Below are 24,003 nucleotides of genomic sequence, written 5' to 3'. Positions count from 1 at the left end.
CACACTCTGTAATGACTTTACTGTGACTTTATCAAGAGCGAACAACACGTTTCGCCTGTAGCTTCTTCAGATTCACTCAGTACAACTGCTGAGTACTCACAGGTGTGATAAATACATCTGAGTCACATGACCAATTATCACAGTCTGAGCCAGTCTGAGATGAAAATCACCTGTGTGATTCATTCTGCTTTGTTTGACTCCGTGAACACAGATCACTTGCTTGGAAATAATCCTCTTACAGCTTCCCACAAAGAGCAAGGCCACATGTAAGACTAACACATTTAGGGGAAGAAGAAGTGGCTACAAACTGCAGAAAACTATTTTGTTTTTGGACTTTTTGTACACTATGTTTTTAATAGACTAGAAGTTGCCTCTTAAGGCAGGCAGGAAATCTGCTGTGTGGCCCCAGAGGACCGCTTGAACCCTGTATAGAAAAAGCAATGCCATATACATCCAAACTTCCTGCGTCCTGGAATGATACACCACCTTCTCGAAAAGTGGAAATTGACCTGAGTTCACCTGGTTTAGCAGTGTTTGAGTTGGAAAGACTCTTGTTTACTGGCAAAGCCATCATCAGCCATGCAGATGAAGTGTGGCTAAGGATTTACATAGGTGACCAGTAAGTGGCTCAACTTGTATTTCTTTCTGATAAAAACCTGCAGACTGGAATGTTTGTTAACCTTTTGCTGTGTGTATTACTTGCCTAATATTGTCCCTGTGTTGTGATGGAGGGGTTAGACTAAGCCCTACTTACAAATAGTACCCAAGTCAAGAGTTGGATTCACACCACCTACTGGTCATAAATCAGATTTATATACAGAACGTAACTCAAGATCCCTCAAGTTGCATTCCACATTGGGAACTTGTAAACTACAGCTATGCTATGTGATAGTTTCCAACTGGTGGCCTGGCATTGAAAGCATGTCTCACATCTCTGATAAGTCCTAACTCAAATGTCTTAAGTGCTCTTCTAAATCTCAATCCATCGCTTTAAAATATGCTGCATGCAAATGCTTCATCAGGAAGCGTGCAAACTTACATTCCACCGACTATCACTGTCAGTGAATGCAAAGCTATCTATGAGGCCAGATATCTATGAGGGCATGAACATCACCTATATGGGCATAGAGGCTCATGACTCCTGTGGCTTTAACATGAGCGTCAACTTCTAGGCAGCGGCAGACTTAATTCACAGGGCTCTCAGCAGAGGAGGTGAGAAGGGAGAAGAACATTTAACTGTAGTTTAAAGGCAATTTGATGGCTTTACACAATTTTGCTTCTTAAAGATATAATCTGTAAGAATTAGCCACCTGATCCAAACAAATAGGACACATACACCCCACTCCACCACCATTATTACTCACTGGTTAAAGTGAATCTGTGCTATAGCGTCATCAAGATATCAAATGCTATGGAGACATTACAGCCAGCAAATCAGAAAACCGTTGCACCATGGAGATAAGTTATAACATAACTCTAAGTAACAACCAGATAGTAACACATATGCCCCTAGGTAGGTGTAAATCCAAAAATGTCCAAGAACTCACTAATGGTAAAACAGCACTTTTTCTGCCACACAGAATCGTTTTTTAATTAATTGCTGCCATTTTACAACACAGTAATCCAGTAGAGACCTTATTTCTTGATATGATATTTCAGTATCAATCCAGCATACCTCAATGTGCTACGATGCCAAATGGCTCATGCCAGCTTTCACATAGGTGTTGTAAACTCAGTGCAGTTGGTTGGATCAACTGACATGAACATCTGATGTCTCCCCGTCTGCAGCAGCAGCAGCAGCAGCAGCTGGCTGCTCCGACAACCTCACTTTCCAAAAAGGTGTTATTTGGATAAACTGACCACGTATTTGGATTCTATTCGGTTACTTTTTCGCCTAAATTAATACTAAAACTTACTGAAAGTAGCTTGCTAACTTCAGTAGATATCACTGCAACACAATACATATAGGTCTTTGACATAACATCAAAACTGTTATTTCTTCACATTGTGTTGATAATTTTAGTTAATTCAGGAATGTTTTAAACTAAAATTCTGGCCATTTTTTTACACCTTACACCTTTCAGAAATTAAAGGCAAAAGCCTTGTAAGCTCTCAGTACCATTTTGCAGTACCAGTGTTTCATATCTCTAATGCAGTCTCTCCCTGACTTTCAGGCAAAGTGCTGGTGCATTGCCATGTAGAGGTGAGCCACTCCGCCACCCTGATGCTGGCTTACATGATGCTGAAGCAGAACCTGACTCTTGTGGAGGCTATTTGTGCTGTGAAAGAAAACGGGGTGTTATCCCTAACAGAGGTTTCCTCCGACAGCTCATCCACCTGGACAGACAACTCTTTGGCAAACATCACTGAAGCCTGAAATACTGCTCAGGTCTCATCGGTCCAGAACAAAAGGAAACTATAGCTCAATAATTCTTAGCAGTGTTGAAAATGTGAGATAAACTGATCCTGACTAATCTGATTATATGGGTATATGTAGAATTTCTATTAACAGCATCTTATCCTTGGATCATATTTTAATGGCCATAAACTAAAAGTGATTTCTCTGAAGTGCAATTTGTACATGATAAAGATTTGTTGTCCAACTTTTACATTAAAAACATATATCTGGTACAGCTTTTAGTGAAAGACACTCTGAATTTGAATCAGCTCTACTTGCATATAAAATCATTCAAAGGGTTTCTATAGTGCATCATATGATGGGCTAGAGACAGTGATCATCACTCACAGCTTTTTGTAAATGCTGCTGAAGCAAACTATGGCTGCTTTGGCTTTTGCATCTCTCCTTTGCATCTCAGCATGACACCACAGTTTGACTGTAATCCTTAAAGCTGAACAAATAAGTGGGTGGGATAAAAAAATAAACACAGCCAAAGTTCAGTTGCTCTGATCAGCCTTATAATCAGTACGTCTCCCTCTGTCCAGCCTGTGCTTTGGTGTCTGTGGATGAAGAAGGTAAGTAGTCCAAAAAATTTAGATATCTCACATGAATTATTTCAGCAGTGTATTTTCATTTATATGTGTAACTGCTCTGCCAACAATCAGATTGTGTTTGATATCTTTAGTTGAAGATGTAACTACGCACACTGGAAAATATGGGTGTCAGGACTTCTAATATAAATTCTTTAAAGATCCCCTGCGGGCATGTTTTAAGACATAAAAATATTCTGATTGAGGTAAACATTTGTGTATTGTTTTTTTTTCCCATAAAGTTGCATATTTGACCATGATTGGCTTCCGAACTAGTTCTGATGTCACAAAATCATACTTGTACGTAGACGTCTTAACCTGATATTTATGGTGATCACAGAAATTTTCCCCCTTCAGCAGATGAATAGATGAGAAATAGTCTTCTAGTGTTGAACTCTGCACATACATCATTCTGCACAGTGTAGCTCAAACATCCATGTGAAGTAGCAATACGCAAAACACATATTTGGTTGGAGGGGGACTTTAAAATGACTAATTTCAGTCATCTTGTCCTCCTCTTGGAGGAACAATGATTGTATTGTTCTAATTTCAGGAATTCAATTTTAACACCCCTGAAAAATGGAAAAAAGTATTTCTCTATAACATTAAATATTAACAATTTAATATGCAACAATCAAAAGAAAAAATGTTTTGGGTATTATTTGGTAAAAGTTTAACAGTCAAAATGAAGGCTGTGATTCAAATTTTGCTAAATCCTGATTGGTGCACAAACGTAAAATAAAAATAACCTAAACTGTTGTAACTTGGGCAGAAAATAGTGTTTATGTAAGACTCCATTACTCACAGTAAAAAGCTGATTGTGAAATATGTTTTCAGGGCTTTTAAAACAACATATTTAATGTGCCTTTTATTTTGTTGTATCTAATATTGTTATTTGCATTTTATTGTATAATTATTAATCATCTGTCAATGTTTATAATTTTCTATGCTGCTTTGGCAATATAGGTTTCTGATCTCTCATGCCAATAAAGCTTATTTGAATTTGAATTTAATGTGAATTCTAGGAAAATTACTTGTGTGTTTTCTGCAGCAAACATGTAAATCGATGATCAACGCTGTACTTTTGAACCTTTTTCTTAGTTCACCATGATGCGTGCAACCCTGTGTATCTGGATCTTATCAGCAGTGGTCTGCGTGGGCAGAGGCCATCACCACGAAGGTCACGACCAAGACACTGCACTCGACAGCAGTGCTGACAGCGTCTCACTGGTGACTTCAGCAAACAAAGAGTTTGCCTACCGTATGTACAAAAAGTTAGCAGCTCACGCTGAATCTCAAGGCAAGAATATCTTCTTCTCACCAGCTAGTTTGTCCATCGCCTTGGCTGCCTTGTCTGTTGGAGCACGGGGGGAGACCCACCGGCAGCTCTTCAGTGGTCTGGGTTTCAACAGCTCTCTACTGACGCAGACAGTTGTGGATCAGTCCTTCCGTACACTCCTACAAAGGGCAAACAAGACATCTCAAGAAGATATCAGCGAAGGGACCGCTGTGTTTGTGGATAACCACTTCAAGCCACAGCCTGAGTTCCTGGACGTCTTGAAGCAGTCCTACTTTGCAGATGGGTTTGAAGTTGACTTCACCAAAACCACAGACAGTGCCAACACTATCAATAAGTATGTGGAGGAGAAGACCAACGGGAAGATTGATAAGCTGGTGGAAAGCCTGGACCCAAGCACAGTCATGTATCTCGTCAGCTACATATTCTACAAAGGTACGTGAGATGAGACCTATTTTGTACACTCTCACTCTTTTTAAGGTCACTTCTGCATTTCAGATACTCTTGTTTCAGATTTTACACACCAGCCATCACTTGTTTTATCTCTGCTCATCACTGTTTAACAGGAAAGTGGGCGACTCCATTTGATCCCAAGCTCACCAAGAAGGGCATGTTCACTGTTGATGAGAGCACCAAGGTTCAAATTGCACCATTTATTGAGAATATATTTAAATTACAATAATTAGACTAGAAATCAACCACATTTGATAGGGTGCACAACTCTATTTTATTGTGCATCATTCATGTTCATGTTCAAATTCCTCCAGGTTCCTGTCCAGATGATGAATATGGAGCAGGAATTTGATACTTATTATGACCAGGCAATTAACACGTTGGTCCTCCACCTTCCCTTCAGCAACTCCTACTCCATGCTGCTGTTGTTGCCTGATGATATGGCGACACTGGAGAATGACATTTGTCCAAGCCAAGTCACCAAATGGCTTAAGGGGAAGGTGTCGAGGTTGGAGGAATCTAAAATCATGCTTTAATTTTTGGTTTGTAATATGGAAGGTTTGACTCAAAGCACCAGCTTTGTTCTCTACTGTCAGATCAATCACTGTATATTTGTCTATTTCCTATTTTTAGGGCTTATGATGTATATATTCCAAAGTTCTCCATCAAGACTTCTTACTCCCTGAAGGATATGTTGATTGAAATGGGAATGACAGACATGTTTAGTAAACGAGCAGATCTGAGCGGCATTTCAGAGGGGCGGGAACTGCTTGTCTCAGAGGTGCAAATTGAGTGTTTGTTATTTAACACATATTTACTTCTGTCTATTCTATCTATCCTTCATCTCACTCTGCCTCCATTTTACCCCCAGGTTGTGCACAAAGCTGCTCTAGATGTCGATGAGGCTGGAGCCACTGCCGCAGCTGCTACAGGCATGGTCATCATTGAAACCATTGAGATCATCTACCCTGTCTTGAAGTTCAATCGACCATTTATGGTCCTGATCACTGAGCACACCACAGAAAACATCCTCTTTATGGGCAAGATTATCAACCCAAACATCTGATGGAGTAAACACTTTGTGTTCACTCAGGCACCAATGTTGCATCACATATTAAATACTCATAAAAACCTTTGCTCTCTTGTCTTATAATTTGAGTGTTTTTGTATTAGTTTTTGAAGAAATGTGAACAAAACAGATGTCCCAATCTATTTAATATTTAAATTAATTTCTTAAGTACGATTACTTCACTTTTTTCACATTTTTCATGTAAGTTGACCGTCAAATGCTTAAACTTAATATATCAGCTTCTGTAAGAGGACTGCTCTATTATTATTATTATTATTATTATTATTATTATTATTATTATTATTATTATTATCATCTGTTATTCTACAAGCTACACTTTAACAGAGTTCACATGAAACTATATAGGCATGAATATAAAAACATTTCCCAGTACAGCCTGTGGCCGTGGGCCAGTTAGCACATTAAATTGAATCTGTCTGAGCTTTATCCCATAATGTTAACATATAACAAACAGTTGGTTACCTGGATTCAATGAGCTAAATTGTTTTTGTGTAAATGTGTGATGCTGTGCAGGGCTCCACACTGACTTTTATTTAGGAGCACATGTGCCCCCAAGTTGAAATTTTCAGGAGGACTGTCAAATATTTAGAAGCACATATAAATCACATATTTTTGTGTCTATGTTTGTGTATGCAGATCATACTTTGCTTTCATGCTTTTGTGTCAAATGAATTAGATTGATAATGGATCAAAACTAGTAGATATTGTGAAATTGTTAGTAAAACACTCCTGAATGTTGTTGGGGTTTCTCTCTCTCTCTCTCTCTCTCTCTCTCTCTCTCTCTCTCTGTCTCTCTCTCTCTCTCTCTCTCTCTCTCTCTCTCTCTCTCTCTCTCTGTCTCTCTCTCTCTGTCTCTCTCTCTCTCTCTCTCTCTCTCTCCATATAGTGTATTATCAGAAAATCAACTTGGGATCAACTAAGAATTATAGCCTAGAGTATATCATGGGCTTAATAAGCTAGTACAGTAATTATGTACTAGTCGTCGTCATACAGCTGTCTAGTGTTATATACTTTTTGCTTTCATGAAAGGCTGAGTATGGTTACATGCTTTTGATTTTCATGTTTCCAGTATTCTGGTAACAAGTGGAAGAAAACAATGCTATGGTCCTATGACATCCTGCAACATCAAAATGTCAGCCGGTTCGCTGCACCTGTAGACACACCAGTAGTGCGTGTCTGGAGAACTGTAGCATTGATTTTACAGTTTTTTGCAATTTCTAAGACACAAAAACTGGTATTTGTGGCACAATTATTGAAACCACTAACTCAATGTAGTCTATCTATTGACCAGGTGTGCTAAACCATAAGCACATTGTCTGCTTTACACTAAGTTTGAAACTCTAAAACACACTTTTTGCAAATACCTACACACGGTTATCTACATTACACACATCATTCAAAGCCTGTGTGTGTTGTCTGCTAAACACTGCCACTGAAATACTGCACTCAATTATCAATCACCCCCACCTAGAATACACATGTGAAAACACCTCTAACCAGTAACATCACTTAGAAATCAAAGCCTGAACACTATAAACACTATAAACTATACACAGATTTGCTCTTTTGTGTGAACAACAATGGAAGCCAATTTTGGAGAGAGAGTTAGAGGGAGAGGTGTTTGTGTAAAAGGAGGACGAGGACTAGGAAGAGAAGTGAGTTTGTAGAAAAGAGATTCACACATGATCTCTAAAGGTAATCATAATGTTTTCATTGAGTAGATAACATACTGTAGCAACTGGTGAAGTTAAAAAAGACAAACACACCACCATAGACTTGTAGACTAGAGAAATATGCCAAAATATGCTCTCTGTCACAGCAGTTATGTAAAAAAAACATTTCACCCTAATATACACTTAACATTGCTGGATGCATTCTAGTAATTATTTTGCTATAAATGGTTGTCATTTTTTACATGCTCCAACTTTTCCTCAACTTACTTTGTTAAATTACATTCACATATAAATACTGTAGGTAAGAGAGCCATAGATATTTATATAAAGTGAAATATTTAGCCAAGGACAGAACTCCCCATGCACAGCCAGTATTTTCAGTCAGGTGCTGGTCGGTTGCAGGAACATATAAGGTGAAAATCAAAATAAACCACCACACTCTGTAATGACTTTACTGTGACTTTATCAAGAGCGAACAACACGTTTCGCCTGTAGCTTCTTCAGATTCACTCAGTACAACTGCTGAGTACTCACAGGTGTGATAAATACATCTGAGTCACATGACCAATTATCACAGTCTGAGCCAGTCTGAGATGAAAATCACCTGTGTGATTCATTCTGCTTTGTTTGACTCCGTGAACACAGATCACTTGCTTGGAAATAATCCTCTTACAGCTTCCCACAAAGAGCAAGGCCACATGTAAGACTAACACATTTAGGGGAAGAAGAAGTGGCTACAAACTGCAGAAAACTATTTTGTTTTTGGACTTTTTGTACACTATGTTTTTAATAGACTAGAAGTTGCCTCTTAAGGCAGGCAGGAAATCTGCTGTGTGGCCCCAGAGGACCGCTTGAACCCTGTATAGAAAAAGCAATGCCATATACATCCAAACTTCCTGCGTCCTGGAATGATACACCACCTTCTCGAAAAGTGGAAATTGACCTGAGTTCACCTGGTTTAGCAGTGTTTGAGTTGGAAAGACTCTTGTTTACTGGCAAAGCCATCATCAGCCATGCAGATGAAGTGTGGCTAAGGATTTACATTGGTGACCAGTAAGTGGCTCAACTTGTATTTCTTTCTGATAAAAACCTGCAGACTGGAATGTTTGTTAACCTTTTGCTGTGTGTATTACTTGCCTAATATTGTCCCTGTGTTGTGATGGAGGGGTTAGACTAAGCCCTACTTACAAATAGTACCCAAGTCAAGAGTTGGATTCACACCACCTACTGGTCATAAATCAGATTTATATACAGAACGTAACTCAAGATCCCTCAAGTTGCATTCCACATTGGGAACTTGTAAACTACAGCTATGCTATGTGATAGTTTCCACTGGTGGCCTGGCATTGAAAGCATGTCTCACATCTCTGATAAGTCCTAACTCAAATGTCTTAAGTGCTCTTCTAAATCTCAATCCATCGCTTTAAAATATGCTGCATGCAAATGCTTCATCAGGAAGCGTGCAAACTTACATTCCACCGACTATCACTGTCAGTGAATGCAAAGCTATCTATGAGGCCAGATATCTGAGGGCATGAACATCACCTATATGGGCATAGAGGCTCATGACTCCTGTAGCTTTAACATGAGCGTCAACTTCTAGGCAGCGGCAGACTTAATTCACAGGGCTCTCAGCAGAGGAGGTGAGAAGGGAGAAGAACATTTAACTGTAGTTTAAAGGCAATTTGATGGCTTTACACAATTTTGCTTCTTAAAGATATAATCTGTAAGAATTAGCCACCTGATCCAAACAAATAGGACACATACACCCCACTCCACCACCATTATTACTCACTGGTTAAAGTGAATCTGTGCTATAGCGTCATCAAGATATCAAATGCTATGGAGACATTACAGCCAGCAAATCAGAAAACCGTTGCACCATGGAGATAAGTTATAACATAACTCTAAGTAACAACCAGATAGTAACACATATGCCCCTAGGTAGGTGTAAATCCAAAAATGTCCAAGAACTCACTAATGGTAAAACAGCACTTTTTCTGCCACACAGAATCGTTTTTTAATTAATTGCTGCCATTTTACAACACAGTAATCCAGTAGAGACCTTATTTCTTGATATGATATTTCAGTATCAATCCAGCATACCTCAATGTGCTACGATGCCAAATGGCTCATGCCAGCTTTCACATAGGTGTTGTAAACTCAGTGCAGTTGGTTGGATCAACTGACATGAACATCTGATGTCTCCCCGTCTGCAGCAGCAGCAGCTGGCTGCTCCGACAACCTCACTTTCCAAAAAGGTGTTATTTGGATAAACTGACCACGTATTTGGATTCTATTCGGTTACTTTTTCGCCTAAATTAATACTAAAACTTACTGAAAGTAGCTTGCTAACTTCAGTAGATATCACTGCAACACAATACATATAGGTCTTTGACATAACATCAAAACTGTTATTTCTTCACATTGTGTTGATAATTTTAGTTAATTCAGGAATGTTTTAAACTAAAATTCTGGCCAATTTTTTACACATTACACCTTTCAGAAATTAAAGGCAAAAGCCTTGTAAGTTCTCAGTACCATTTTGCAGTACCAGTGTTTCATATCTCTGATGCAGTCTCTCCCTGACTTTCAGGCAAAGTGCTGGTGCATTGCCATGTAGGAGTGAGCCGCTCCGCCACCCTGGTGCTGGCTTACATGATGCTGAAGCAGAACCTGACTCTTGTGGAGGCTATTTGTGCTGTGAAAGAAAACGGGGTGTTATCCCTAACAGAGGTTTCCTCCGACAGCTCATCCACCTGGACAGACAACTCTTTGGCAAACATCACTGAAGCCTGAAATACTGCTCAGGTCTCATCGATCCAGAACAAAAGGAAACTATAGCTCAATAATTCTTAGCAGTGTTGAAAATGTGAGATAAACTGATCCTGACTAATCTGATTATATGGGTATATGTAGAATTTCTATTAACAACATCTTATCCTTGGATCATGTTTTAATGGCCATAAACTAAAAGTGATTTCTCTGAAGTGCAATTTGTACATGATAAAGATTTGTTGTCCAACTTTTACATTAAAAACATATATCTGGTACAGCTTTTAGTGAAAGACACTCTGAATTTGAATCAGCTCTACTTACATATAAAATCATTCAAAGGGTTTCTATAGTGCATCATATGATGGGCTAGAGACAGTGATCATCACTCACAGCTTTTTGTAAATGCTGCTGAAGCAAACTATGGCTGCTTTGGCTTTTGCATCTCTCCTTTGCATCTCAGCATGACACCACAGTTTGACTGTAATCCTTACAGCTGAACAAATAAGTGGGTGGGATAAAAAATAAACACAGCCAAAGTTCAGTTGCTCTGATCAGCCTTATAATCAGTACGTCTCCCTCTGTCCAGCCTGTGCTTTGGTGTCTGTGGATGAAGAAGGTAAGTAGTCCAAAAAATTTAGATATCTCATATGAATTATTTCAGCAGTGTATTTTCATTTATATGTGCAACTGCTCTGGTGCACAAACGTAAAATAAAAATAACCTAAACTGTTGTAACTTGGGCAGAAAATAGTGTTTATGTAAGACTCCATTACTCACAGTAAAAAGCTGATTGTGAAATATGTTTTCAGGGCTTTTAAAACAACATATTTAATGTGCCTTTTATTTTGTTGTATAATATTATTATTTGCATTTTATTGTATAATTATTAATCATCTGTCAATGTTTATAATTTTCTATGCTGCTTTGGCAATATAGGTTTCTGATCTCTCATGCCAATAAAGCTTATTTGAATTTGAATTTAATGTGAATTCTAGGAAAATTACTTGTGTATTTTCTGCAGCAAACATTATGTAAATCGATGATCAATGCTGCACTTTTGAACCTTTTTCTTAGTTCGCCATGATGCGTGCAACCCTGTGTATCTGGATCTTATCAGCAGTGGTCTGCGTGGGCAGAGGCCATCACCATGAAGGTCACGACCAAGACACTGCACTCGACAGCAGTGCTGACAGCGTCTCACTGGTGACTTCAGCAAACAAAGAGTTTGCCTACCGTATGTACAAAAAGTTAGCAGCTCACGCTGAATCTCAAGGCAAGAATATCTTCTTCTCACCAGCTAGTTTGTCCATTGCCTTGGCTGCCTTGTCTGTTGGAGCACGGGGGGAGACCCACCGGCAGCTCTTCAGTGGTCTGGGTTTCAACAGCTCTCTACTGACGCAGACAGATGTGGATCAGTCCTTCCGTACGCTCCTACAAAGGGCAAACAAGACATCTCAAGAAGATATCAGCGAAGGGACCGCTGTGTTTGTGGATAACCGCTTCAAGCCACAGCCTGAGTTCCTGGACGTCTTGAAGCAGTCCTACTTTGCAGATGGGTTTGAAGTTGACTTCACCAAAACCACAGACAGTGCCGACACTATCAATAAGTATGTGGAGGAGAAGACCAACGGGAAGATTGATAAGCTGGTGGAAAGCCTGGACCCAAGCACAGTCATGTATCTCGTCAGCTACATATTCTACAAAGGTACGTGAGATGAGACCTATTTTGTACACTCTCACTCTTTTTAAGGTCACTTCTGCATTTCAGATACTCTTGTTTCAGATTTTACACACCAGCCATCACTTGTTTTATCTCTGCTCATCACTGTTTAACAGGAAAGTGGGCGACTCCATTTAATCCCAAGCTCACCAAGAAGGGCATGTTCACTGTTGATGAGAGCACCAAGGTTCAAATTGCACCATTTATTGAGAATATATTTAAATTACAATAATTAGACTAGAAATCAGCCACATTTGATAGGGTGCACAACTCTATTTTATTGTGCATCCTTCATGTTCATGTTCAAATTCCTCCAGGTTCCTGTCCAGATGATGAATATGGAGCAGGAATTTGATACTTATTATGACCAGGCAATTAACACGTCGGTCCTCCACCTTCCCTTCAACAACTCCTACTCCATGCTGCTGTTGTTGCCTGATGATATGGCGACACTGGAGAATGACATTTGTCCAAACCACGTCACCAAATGGCTTAAGGGGAAGGTGTCCAGGTTGGAGGAATCTAAAATCATGCTTTAATTTTTGGTTTGTAATATGGAAGGTTTGACTCAAAGCACCAGCTTTGTTCTCTACTGTCAGATCAATCACTGTATATTTGTCATTTCCTATTTTTAGGACTTATGATGTATATATTCCAAAGTTCTCCATCAAGACTTCTTACTCCCTGAAGGATATGTTGATTGAAATGGGAATGACAGACATGTTTAGTGGTCGAGCAGATCTGAGCGGCATTTCAGAGGGGCGGGAACTGCTTGTCTCAGAGGTGCAAATTGAGTGTTTGTTATTTAACACATATTTACTTCCGTCTATTCTATCTACCCTTCATCTCACTCTGCCTCCATTTTACCCCCAGGTTGTGCAAGAAGCTGCTCTAGATGTCGATGAGGCTGGAGCCACTGCCGCAGCTGCTACAGGCATACACAGACTTCTTTCCTTCCGCCACATCCCTGTCTTGAAGTTCAATCGACCATTTATGGTCCTGATCACTGAGCACACCACAGAAAACATCCTCTTTATGGGCAAGATTATCAACCCAAACATCTGATGGAGTAAACACTTTGTGTTCACTCAGGCACCAATGTTGCATCACATATTAAATACTCATAAAACCTTTGCTCTCTTGTCTTATAATTTGAGTGTTTTTGTATTAGTTTTTGAAGAAATGTGAACAAAACAGATGTCCCAGTCTATTTAATATTTAAATTAATTTCTTAAGTACGATTACTTCACTTTTTTCACATTTTTCATGTAAGTTGACCGTCAAATGCTTAAACTTAATATATCAGCTTCTGTAAGAGGACTGCTCTATTATTATTATTATTATTATTATTATTATTATTATTATTATCATCTGTTATTCTACAAGCTACACTTTAACAGAGTTCACATGAAACTATATAGGCATGAATATAAAAACATTTCCCAGTACAGCCTGTGGCCGTGGGCCAGTTAGCACATTAAATTGAATCTGTCTGAGCTTTATCCCATAATGTTAACATATAACAAACAGTTGGTTACCTGGATTCAATGAGCTAAATTGTCTTTGTGTAAATGTGTGATGCTGTGCAGGGCTCCACACTGACTTTTATTTAGGAGCACATGTGCCCCCAAGTTGAAATTTTCAGGAGGACTGTCAAATATTTAGAAGCACAGATAAATCACATATTTTTGTGTCTATGTTTGTGTATGCAGATCATACTTTGCTTTCATGCTTTTGTGTCAAATGAATTAGATTGATAATGGATCAAAACTAGTAGATATTGTGAAATTGTTAGTAAAACACTCCTGAATGTTGTTGGGGTTTCTCTCTCTCTCTCTCTCTATATATATATATATATATAGTGTATTATCAGAAAATCAACTTGGGATCAACTAAGAATTATAGCCTAGAGTATATCATGGGCTTAATAAGCTAGTACAGTAATTATGTACTAGTCGTCGTCATACAGCTGTCTAGTGTTATATACTTTTTGCTTTCATGAAAGGCTGAGTATGGTTACATGCTTTTGATTTTCATGTTTCCAGTATTCTGGTAACAAGTGGAAGAAAACAATGCTATGGTCCTATGACATCCTGCAACATCAAAATGTCAGCCGGTTCGCTGCACCTGTAGACACACCAGTAGTGCGTGTCTGGAGAACTGTAGCATTGATTTTACAGTTTTTTTTGCAATTTCTAAGACACAAAAACTGGTATTTGTGGCACAATTATTGAAACCACTAACTCATGTAGTCTATCTATTGACCAGGTGTGCTAAACCATAAGCACATTGTCTGCTTTACACTAAGTTTGAAACTCTAAAACACACTTTTTGCAAATACCTACACACGGTTATCTACATTAGACACATCATTCAAAGCCTGTGTGTGTTGTCTGCTAAACACTGCCACTGAAATACTGCACTCAATTATCAATCACCCCCACCTAGAATACACATGTGAAAACACCTCTAACCAGTAACATCACTTAGAAATCAAAGCCTGAACACTATAAACACTATAAACTATACACAGATTTGCTCTTTTGTGTGCACAACAATGGAAGCCAATTTTGGAGAGAGAGTTAGAGGGAGAGGTGTTTGTGTAAAAGGAGGACGAGGACTAGGAAGAGAAGTGAGTTTGTAGAAAAGAGATTCAGTGTTGTCCGACCCTTTCTGTAATCTGAAATGTCTTGTTTTGTGAAATGTCGTTGTGTTTTGTGAAATAATATTGTGCTTTGTGAACTGTTGTTGTGTTTTGACCCTCAGGGCCACTGTAGGGTCACACAATCTGATAGGTCACCAAAATACGATGTAACACCTGTTAATAATGCAGTTTGATCATCCAGCGGTCGGTGGCAGCAGTGTGCGTCGTGGACCCTTGTCTGCCGGAAATAATAAATCCCAAGAAGAAGACGGTTGTCGCGTTTTGATTGGATAACTGTAAAGTTTGTTTCAGACATGGCCGAAACAGCCGAAGGAGCGCAAGGAGGACAGTATTTTAACAAAGAAAGAACAAAATACAGCCCCGAGGAGGAGGCCAAGCTTGAAAGGCAACATTTCTGGAGAATAATCGATGCTTTTAGATTTTACAGGTATAATAAAAATACATCACACATGAGAGTAGACACAGTCAGCGGCGGTTTGTTCCAAATGAACGATAGTGTTAGCAAACAACAATAGCAAATGACAGGTTTGGAGGGAAAACTCCTTATTCAGATAACCAGATAGTTCATCTTTATTCAAGTAGTGGTTAGTGCTCTAATCAAAGTTAACTAAGCTTGCATTTAAACAGGTTCCTGTGGCATTTATTTGCTCATTTTCTTACTTAAACTCGACTAATGTCTTAGTAATACTTCTATTCCGCTTTTCCCCCTCCCACACTGCTCTCAAATTGAATCTGATTGGTCTAAGGAATATTGCGATTTAACAGTCTAACCTGGCGACAAGGAGAGTAAATAATGTAGAAAAAACATTTGAACTGGAGGGTCAGACCCACAGTCTGTCAATAAACAGCAACATCAAACCAGGCCTTATCCCATACTGCTCCTGCCATCCCTTTGTGGACACCTGCTCTAACCTGAATTCCCTCCTGTCAGGTTCCATATCCAGGAGCATGTCAAGCGTGCCGAGCGTCAGTTTCACAGCCTACCCCAGCGCCACCAGAATCTGCTGCCGGCTGTTCAGTCCAACCTGGCACGCATCAGCAAGTGTGCAGACCACAACCAGGAGGTGCTACAGGCCATCATCCACAACAGCATCCACATGTTTGAGAACATTGAGTATGGCGAGAGGGTAAGGCTTGACTCACACCATGTACAACATACACTCAATGGCATGGAACCGACCAAGTTAAGTTAGTTGGAGTTTGAATTTCCACTGTGTTGTTTTTTATTTACTCCAGAAATGTAGTTACAGTATGTTGTGTCTCTATGAATTCCTCAGGAGGATCCGAGGAAGGTGCGCCCATCCTCTACGTTTGACATGGACAAACTCAAGTCCACCATAAAGCAGTTTGTCAGAGACTGGAGTGAGACTGGCCAGGCCGAAAGGGACTCCTGCTACCAGCCCATCATCCAAGAGATCCAAAGACTCTTCCCAAGTGACCAATAGTAGGAAACACACATGCTCGCTCACGCAGACTAACACACAAAGAAAAAACATGCATGCCAAGGACATTGATATTCATACTGTGCTGCATATTTTGCCTAGGCATATGTAGAACAAGCAGAAAGAAGTACATGTTGTTGCATAATGTTAAAAACAAACAACTTCTCCATGCGCTATGGTATTAAATCTTCTTATTATGATTTTGATCTTGTGGCTTACTTCATGTTTTCCATATGATATGTGCATTTTATGCATTTTATTATGTCAGTGATGTGTCTAAGGTGAGCGTGCTGGTTCCGGGTGCTGGTCTTGGCCGTCTAGCCTGGGAGATCGCTCGGCTGGGATATATCTGTCAGGGCAACGAGTGGAGCTTCTTCATGCTCTTCTCTTCAAACTTTGTTCTCAATAGGTACAGCATACGCAGACATTAACACTCCTGTGGTCCAGCTGCTTCAAACAACACCTAGGGACTATCACCTTCCTATTCACATATTCATGCAGGATATCTTTGCTTGCTTGAGGTGGAATTATCTGTTAATCACACTTAATCCATATGTGTCAGTGATCATAAAATCCAAACACATCATTCAAATTCAGCTGTTTGGCAGTACACATCTAACCTCGTACTCTGCAGAATGTCACTTCCATCCACCTATGGTCATTTATTTGGACTGCTCCATTCAGGTGTGAAAAGGTGAACTCTCTGACCCTGTACCCTTGGATCCACCAGTTTAGCAACAACAAGAAATCGTTAGACCAGACACGACCTATCAGATTCCCCGATATCAACCCTCAAAGCTTACCACTGGATTCAGACTTCTCCATGGTAGCAGGGGACTTCCTGGAGGTCTACACAGACCCAGGTCAGTAAAATTTGCATGGATCTTTCACCTTTTGTAGGCCCTATGCAAAATAGTTGTACTAATTTAGGCTTCAATAACTTGTTTAAAGATTATAGATTGTTTTCAGATTTAACTAACCTGGACTTTGATAAGGTTAAATGTCTCCATCAAGTAAAGAATTCAGTTATATGTTTTCTCTAAGGTGCACACAATTAAATGCACCAAAGTAAAATATATTATTTTGAATGGAATATAAATGACAAATAATTGGTCATTGATGAACTGTGCTCCTTATCAGTATTCATTTATAAAAGCGTTCACGTTTCAAGCATCTGTTTCTGTCAGATTCCTGGGACTGTGTGGCTACCTGCTTCTTTATCGATACAGCTCACAACGTCATACAGTATGTGGAGACCATCTGGAACATTCTTAAGCCTGGTGGAGTTTGGATCAACCTGGGTGAGTGAGTTTGTAGAAAAGAGATTCACACACGAACACTTAAGGTAAACATAATGTTTTCATTGAGTAGATAACATACTGTAGCAACTGGTGAAGTTAAAAAAGACAAACACACTATTAATGGTTCTCATTTTTTGATGTTTCAACTTACTTAGTAATGCTTCAGGTACAGTGACAGTGATACTTAAAGCAGCATGCCCCTTAGTGTGCTGAACGTAGTTGGTCAAATTACCAGAAAAAACTGTTGAGAATCTGTGAAATGTAATGTTATTCCATACTGGAAAAAAAAAATCTTCAAAGATTCATTTGTTGACTGCAATGCATTTTTTCTGTTTAATATTTGTTTCAACAAATATTGGTGCAACATTTTCTGCTATCAGAATACATTGTAATCACATCTACAGTTATCAAAAGTTTGGGCGCACCTACTCATTCAAGAGTATTTTGTTATATTCACTATTTTCTGCAATGGAGAATCATTTTGAAGACATCAAAACGTAAAATAACACATATGGAATCATGTGGTAAACAAAAAAGTGTTAAACAAACCAAAATGTGTTTCATATTTTAGATTCCTCAATGTCGACACTGTTTGCCTTGATGACAACTTTGCACACGATTGGCAGTATCTCAACCAGCTTCATGAGGTAGTCACTTGGAATAGTTTTCAATTAAGAGGTGTGCCTTGTCAAAAGTTAATTCATGGAATTTCTGTTCTCCTTAATGCGTCAGTTGTGTTGTTGAGGTTGTGTTGGTATAATAGCCCCATTTCACTACTGTCAAGAACTAATGAACTACGTAAAGAGAAACGACAGTCCATTACTTTAAGACACGAAGGTCAGTCAAGCTGGAACATTTCAAGAACTTTGAGAGTTTCTTCAAGTGCAGTCGCAAAAACCATCAAAGTCTGTGAGGAAACTGGCACCTCAAAGAACTGCTCCAGGAACAGAAGGCCAAGAGATACCTCTGCTGCAGTTCATTAGAGGTAACCAGCTTCAGAAATCACCAATTAATGGCACCTCAGATTAGAGCCAACATCAGTGCTTCCCAGAGTTCAAGTAGCAGACACATCTCAACATTAACTGTTTGGAGGAAATTGCGTGAATCTGACCTTCATTGTCGAATTGCTGCAAAGAAACCGCTACTAAGGGAGACCAATAACAAGAAGAGAATTGCTTGGGCCAAGAAACACAAGGTGTGGACATTAGACCAGTGGAAATCTGTACTTTGGTTTGATGAGTCCAAATTTGACATGTTTTGTTCCAACTGCTGTGTCTTGTGAGACACAGAGAAGGTGAACGGATGGTATCTGCATGTGTGGTTCCCACCATGAAGCATGGAGGAGGAGGTGTGATGATGTGGAGGGGCTTTGCTGGTGGCACTGGACCATCATTTGTTTTCAACAGGACAATGACCCAAAACTGACTTCCAGGCTCTGTAAGAGCTATTTGACCAAGAAGCTGAGTAATGGTTGCTGCATCAGATGACCTGGCCTCCACAATCACCCGACCTAAACCCAATTGAGATGGTTTAGGATGAGTTGAACTGGAGAGTAAAAGAAAAGCAGCCAACAGGTGCTCATCATATGTGGGAACTCCTTCAACACTGTTGGAAAACCATTCCATGACTAACTCATGAAACTGGTTGAGAGAATACCAAGAGTGCGAAGTTATCACAGCAAAAGGTGGCCACTTTGAGGAATCTAAAATATATGTAAAATATTTTGGTTTGTTTTAACATGATTCCATATGTGTTATTTTATAGTTTTGATGTATTCAGTATTGTCCTATAATATAGAAAATAGTAAAAAATAAAGAAAAACTCTTGAATGAGTAGGTGTGTCCAAACTGTTGACTTGCACTGTATATTTGACCTGTCATTAGCAAATTAAAAAAAACCACAACACAATGAACAGGATGCAGTTTATTTTACGGAGTTTTGGGGTGAATTGTTCTTATTCAATAGAACGTACAATTGTTTGACACAAACATTGTCTTATGAACAGGTTGATAGATAAAGGTTTAAAAGCGATCTTTTTGTATCTCATGTGTTACATATCTCATGTTTCTTCAGGTCCACTGCTGTATCACTTTGAAAACATGGCCAATGAGCTCTCAGTTGAACTTAGCTACGAAGACATTAGGACAGTGATGGTTAAAATGGGCTTCCACATAGAGGTAAACCAAGAACTTTAATTCATATTCATGACTTAACTTTGTGTTTCTCTCTCGAAAAAATGTAAAACAGAATTCACATTTCTCCTGCAGGTGGAGAAGGAGTCTGTGCAGACCACCTACACAGAGAATGATCGCTCTATGTTGAGGTACGTGTATGACTGTGTCTTCTTTGTGGCACGGAAACCTGGAGATCTGTATTTTAACTGTCATGAAGATGACCAACAACAGAGTTCGCCACCAGCTGCAAAGTCACCACGACGAGAGGGAACAGACTGTCTGACGTGACAGGAAATTCTTTGACTAGAACAGTAAACTCAAAGGAGCACAACCATTGGCTAAGAGAGGATTGGGCTGACGAGATAAAAAAAAAAAAGAATACGGACACAGAAGAAAAAAAAATCTGTGGACATAAACTTTCTTTTTTGTGACATTTTTTTTTTTGTAACGCGTCGTGTGGAGACATGTTCTCAACTCCAGAAACCCTGCTTTTAGGAGGGAGGCACACTAAGTACCTGAATGTGGAATAGGAACTATTGCAGTACTGTGTTATCTCTTGGACCTGAAAAATGTGCATCATCATATGCTAAAGTGGTATGCTGTAGTGGAATACTCTGCAGTGCATGAAATGTGGTGATCCTGAATACTCGACGTCCCCTGATGCCTGGGTTTGAGTTGAGTCAGATAGCTCTGGCTGCTGTTCTGCTTTAGTGGTGGCTTGTGTGTCAGCTGTAAGCCATGAAGTCTATTCCTTTTAATTAAGGCCTGGAGTTTTACTCATTCCCATGTACATTGACATTCACAGCCTGAGATTGTGTGACTAAAGAGCGTGGCGTGTACATTTAAAATCTATTTATTTTTTCAGATATGGTGCCAATAAGTACATCTACTCATTTCTATTGATCATCAGTCAACATTGAAAATGTAATCAAAACTGTTTCAGCTTTTCAGGTTGTCTTAAAGTTTGAAATTACTTTCTTCAACTTTTGGTTGTTTCTAATCACACTTTGGAATAAAGCAAAACATTTTAACAATATTAGAGTTTACCAGAGTTTTACTATATTATTCCGTTTGATCTAGTTTTAACACAAACATAACACCAAAACTCATTTTTACTGAAAAATCAAAAGCATGTTAGATCTGTTTCACAGTATACATGACTACAAAATCACAGGTGGAACCAATAACGATAACAATGGCTCAGTTCCAAGTGTCACAAAACTAAATAAGAGACTCATTAATTTTGTTAATTACACCCTTTGTTTTTCCTTTTGTGATCGGTCAAAGTGTTTGTTGTGAAAATATTTTTGAGAGTTTCAAAAAAATACATAAACAGATAAATTACACAGATGGATATTTGCATTAAAACCATATGGTGTATGTTGAAAGGCTGAAACGTCACTATGGAGTGATTTATGAATGTAAACTTTCAATGAAATTTGGTTTTGTAACTGGTACACCGGGTAATTATATATTAATAACTGACATGATTCATAATCTATATTGGTACATGTGCAATGAGCAGAAGGCCACAAATGAGTCATATTGGTTTATATGACATTAATGTGATCCGGTTGAACTGAGAGATGCGTATGTGTATCTCTCAGTTCAATGCATGCAAGCACAGACATGAATGGGACCCCACATCGCCCCATGTTTTCTGTAGAGTACTCTGATTAAACACAAATGTATTTATGAATAAGCACCATGTAAGAATAATAACAGCTGAAATAACTGCGGTATTAAACAAGGCCCCTCTACAAGATAGGACCTTACAGATCACCTGATAAAGCACCAAAGTTATTGTTAATCATATTAATTCAAACCAATTTTCCCACATTGAACCTGGTGCTTTTGGGGGGATCTGGGGGCTAGGGCTGTACCCAGTAGTGATGTAATGATGAACCTAATGAGATGAAAGCATAAAAACACATAGCAGTCTATGTGACATGATTGTTCCCACTAGAGAAGAGTGGAGGGTCTGTGTTTCCCATAGACAGTGACCAGACAGCAGTACTCTGTTCTTTATATTTTCTTATGTTAGACTTGAAATACTTTCGCCATTATAGGTTATCCAGTATTGAAAAGCATCCCAAAAGGTCCTGGTTAATCTACAAGACAGAAAAATATGTTCTATTTATGTATCTGAGTTAAAGAAAATACAGATATTTAAATCTAAATTAAACATTTGATGTAAGAAGTCATTATACACGGGTAAATCTCGTTCATTGTAAAATGAGCTTCTTTAGCTTCAGGTTGCACTGGAAAAGAGAGGTGCAACCGGTGCTAAAAGTTTTGTGGTGGGTTGGATCAGCGAGAGCCTCTCGCGAGGTTAGAGTCAGGTTATGCTTATGATCTCGCGAGAGTTTCGCAAATCGTACCTCCGGCCGCTCCAGTATCAACCATGTTTTGTCGACTGTACACACCATCTATGCTAAACACAGGCGTCGGTAAGCAGCTTGTCAGTGTTCTTAATAAACGTGTTCTGGTTTACTGCCTGTCTTAAACGTGCACTAATAAGCTAGTTTTCATGGCAAAGAGACGTGCAGAGGACACTTTACTTCACGACTCTAAAAGATGTTACCGCGCACTTTGCGGTATTGACATGCAGTTGGAAAGCATGGGGGCTCCTAAGAGCCCGCCGTCCCTGCTGGCTTTGTTGGGCAGCCGCTGCAGAAAAAGGCCGTATTACTTTGAAGAGCCAGAGCAGCCGCAGCAGCAGCCGCAGCAGCAGCAACAACAGCAACAGCTAGAAGAAACGCCTCTTTACCGCAAGACTACACATTGCTGCGACACAAGGAAGCATGCGCCTGATGTTTATACAGTGCCGACTTCTGCAAGTTTCCAGGAGCGTCGCAGCTCCATTAAACCCCCAAACTCCAAGAAACGACCTAGAGAAGATTCCGTGGGTTCAGAGACTGTTTCCAAAGCTACTGATGAAGTAAGTTATTGAGAATATAGTACAAGTCTGCTCTGCTGATTGCAGGGTTGCGGAGAGAAAGTGCAATGGCAGTAAATGTCCACTAGATGTCACCCTTTACCAAATATGGTGTGGCTAAAGTCCCAACTACCCATCAAAATCTGGCAAGGTTTTGCTCAAGTTTGTCTGTAACAGCAGGATAAAACTAGACTATAATGTTACTGTTATAGCTGCTTTGTACATTTTTTCCTGAGCTCCATTTTTTCCTCTCTTTCTCATCACGTTCAGGCGGATGCAGACAGCACCACTGAAGACTGCACATTCAACTCATTCCAGTATTGGAGGGTCCCTTTGCCTGAACTTGACCTCTCACTGCTAGAAGATGCCAGTGCCCAGTCCCAAACAAAAGACAAGTCAAAGGTCAAAAACTCTTCAGATGCCATGGAGACCTGAAGGTGAAAGGTGCAGCGAGACTGTGACACTCTGTGATGACGTCAGTTGGAAAATGTTGTGATACTTTTCAGCAGATGAACACATCAGATGCACTTTAGCAACACTTGAGGTTGCTTGAAATTCATCCAGGTCAAGGTACTCCTGTCAGATGGATAGTAAGACAGCCCCATGCTGCTGCTGCAGGATGTCATTGTTGACTTACAGTAGGTGAAGCAACAATGAGATCTGCACTGTAGCAATACAGTTGTTACAATGGTGACCAAAATGTGGTAAAATTTTTTTTAAACTATGGAAATACACCCATCTTCCAATTGTACATAGTTTATTAACACGTTTTCTTTTAAAGATAATATCCACATTGAAAATGGCTTTGTGTGAAAAGTATTTAACATTTCCAGTGTGTGACTGACTTTTGTTTTGTGCAGAAGCTTCATCATGCAAACCTAGTATACAAAATATATGTGCATAATGCTACTAATGAGATTAGGTATGAAAAGGTGGGTCTGCACATGACAGTTCATATTATTATCATTCTATAATATTTTTCCGAGCTCTAGAGTTTTAGAGGTTGTGGGAAGTAAGAGATTTTTTTCATATAGTTTGTTTAAATGCTCAGTGTGTGTACTTTTACTATATGTTACTGATACACATCATTGCCGATCAGAGCTCATTGTTACAGTTGCTTATTTTTATTGGCAATAAAACAGTTTCTAAAACTTTATATGCTCTCCATTGTTTTTATTTTAGTTTAATTTAAAATGTATTTAGTTTTATTCAGTTGTTTTTATCAATGTATTTGTCAGGGGCAGCGTCCTTTCATTAGCAGAAAAACGGTCTGATGTTAAGTCCCACTCCTCTCAAAAACATGTTTTGCATGTTGTTCCTTGGCTTGCATGTTTGACCTTCACTATGCAGATTGATATAAGTGCAGTATTTTATACCAGAGGACTGTTTTCAAGCATGAAACTTAACACAAGTTTGAAGTGACAAAATGAGACAAATTATTATAGTGTATTTTCATAGGCTACATCTTAAAACTTGTCTAGGGG

General features: G+C 39.2%; 3 protein-coding genes across 5 annotated transcripts; all 3 read left to right on the top strand.

The window, feature by feature from the left end:
• The first annotated feature begins 123 nt into the window (after positions 1–123).
• LOC121903361 (serine protease inhibitor 2.1-like) lies at positions 124–5,874 on the top strand. Its single transcript, XM_042420296.1, has 7 exons — positions 124–619; positions 2,175–2,973; positions 4,090–4,720; positions 4,852–4,922; positions 5,053–5,246; positions 5,372–5,519; positions 5,610–5,874. The coding sequence occupies exons 2-7, from the start codon at positions 2,965–2,967 to the stop codon at positions 5,802–5,804; spliced, it is 1,248 nt and encodes a 415-aa protein (XP_042276230.1). The 5' UTR covers positions 124–619; positions 2,175–2,964; the 3' UTR covers positions 5,805–5,874.
• Positions 5,875–8,060: 2,186 nt separating this feature from the next.
• LOC121903364 (serine protease inhibitor 2.1-like) lies at positions 8,061–13,133 on the top strand. Of its 2 annotated transcripts, none has more exons than XM_042420300.1 (7): positions 8,061–8,554; positions 10,252–10,895; positions 11,354–11,984; positions 12,116–12,186; positions 12,317–12,510; positions 12,635–12,782; positions 12,873–13,133. In XM_042420300.1, exons 2-7 carry the CDS (start codon positions 10,887–10,889, stop codon positions 13,062–13,064), a joined length of 1,245 nt encoding a protein of 414 aa, XP_042276234.1. In that variant the 5' UTR covers positions 8,061–8,554; positions 10,252–10,886; the 3' UTR covers positions 13,065–13,133. The 2 variants fall into 2 exon arrangements, with proteins under 2 accessions (XP_042276234.1, XP_042276233.1); XM_042420299.1 differs by having other exon boundaries at positions 8,062–8,554; positions 10,098–10,895.
• A 1,793-nt stretch (positions 13,134–14,926) lies between these two features.
• Positions 14,927–23,675, top strand: carnmt1 (carnosine N-methyltransferase 1). 2 transcript variants are annotated; one of them, XM_042422210.1, is made up of 9 exons: positions 14,930–15,091; positions 15,596–15,791; positions 15,942–16,108; positions 16,375–16,515; positions 16,791–16,969; positions 17,294–17,407; positions 19,481–19,584; positions 19,675–22,522; positions 22,790–23,675. In XM_042422210.1, exons 1-8 carry the CDS (start codon positions 14,958–14,960, stop codon positions 19,867–19,869), a joined length of 1,230 nt encoding a protein of 409 aa, XP_042278144.1. In that variant the 5' UTR covers positions 14,930–14,957; the 3' UTR covers positions 19,870–22,522; positions 22,790–23,675. The 2 variants fall into 2 exon arrangements, with proteins under 2 accessions (XP_042278145.1, XP_042278144.1); XM_042422211.1 differs by lacking the exons at positions 19,675–22,522; positions 22,790–23,675 and adding an exon at positions 17,979–18,054 and having other exon boundaries at positions 14,927–15,091; positions 19,481–19,580.
• Positions 23,676–24,003: the final 328 nt, after the last annotated feature.

The sequence above is a fragment of the Thunnus maccoyii genome, chromosome 9, assembly GCF_910596095.1.
Source record: "Thunnus maccoyii chromosome 9, fThuMac1.1, whole genome shotgun sequence".
NCBI classification, from domain to species: domain Eukaryota; kingdom Metazoa; phylum Chordata; class Actinopteri; order Scombriformes; family Scombridae; genus Thunnus; species Thunnus maccoyii.
This window is presented reverse-complemented; position numbering and strand designations above follow the sequence as displayed.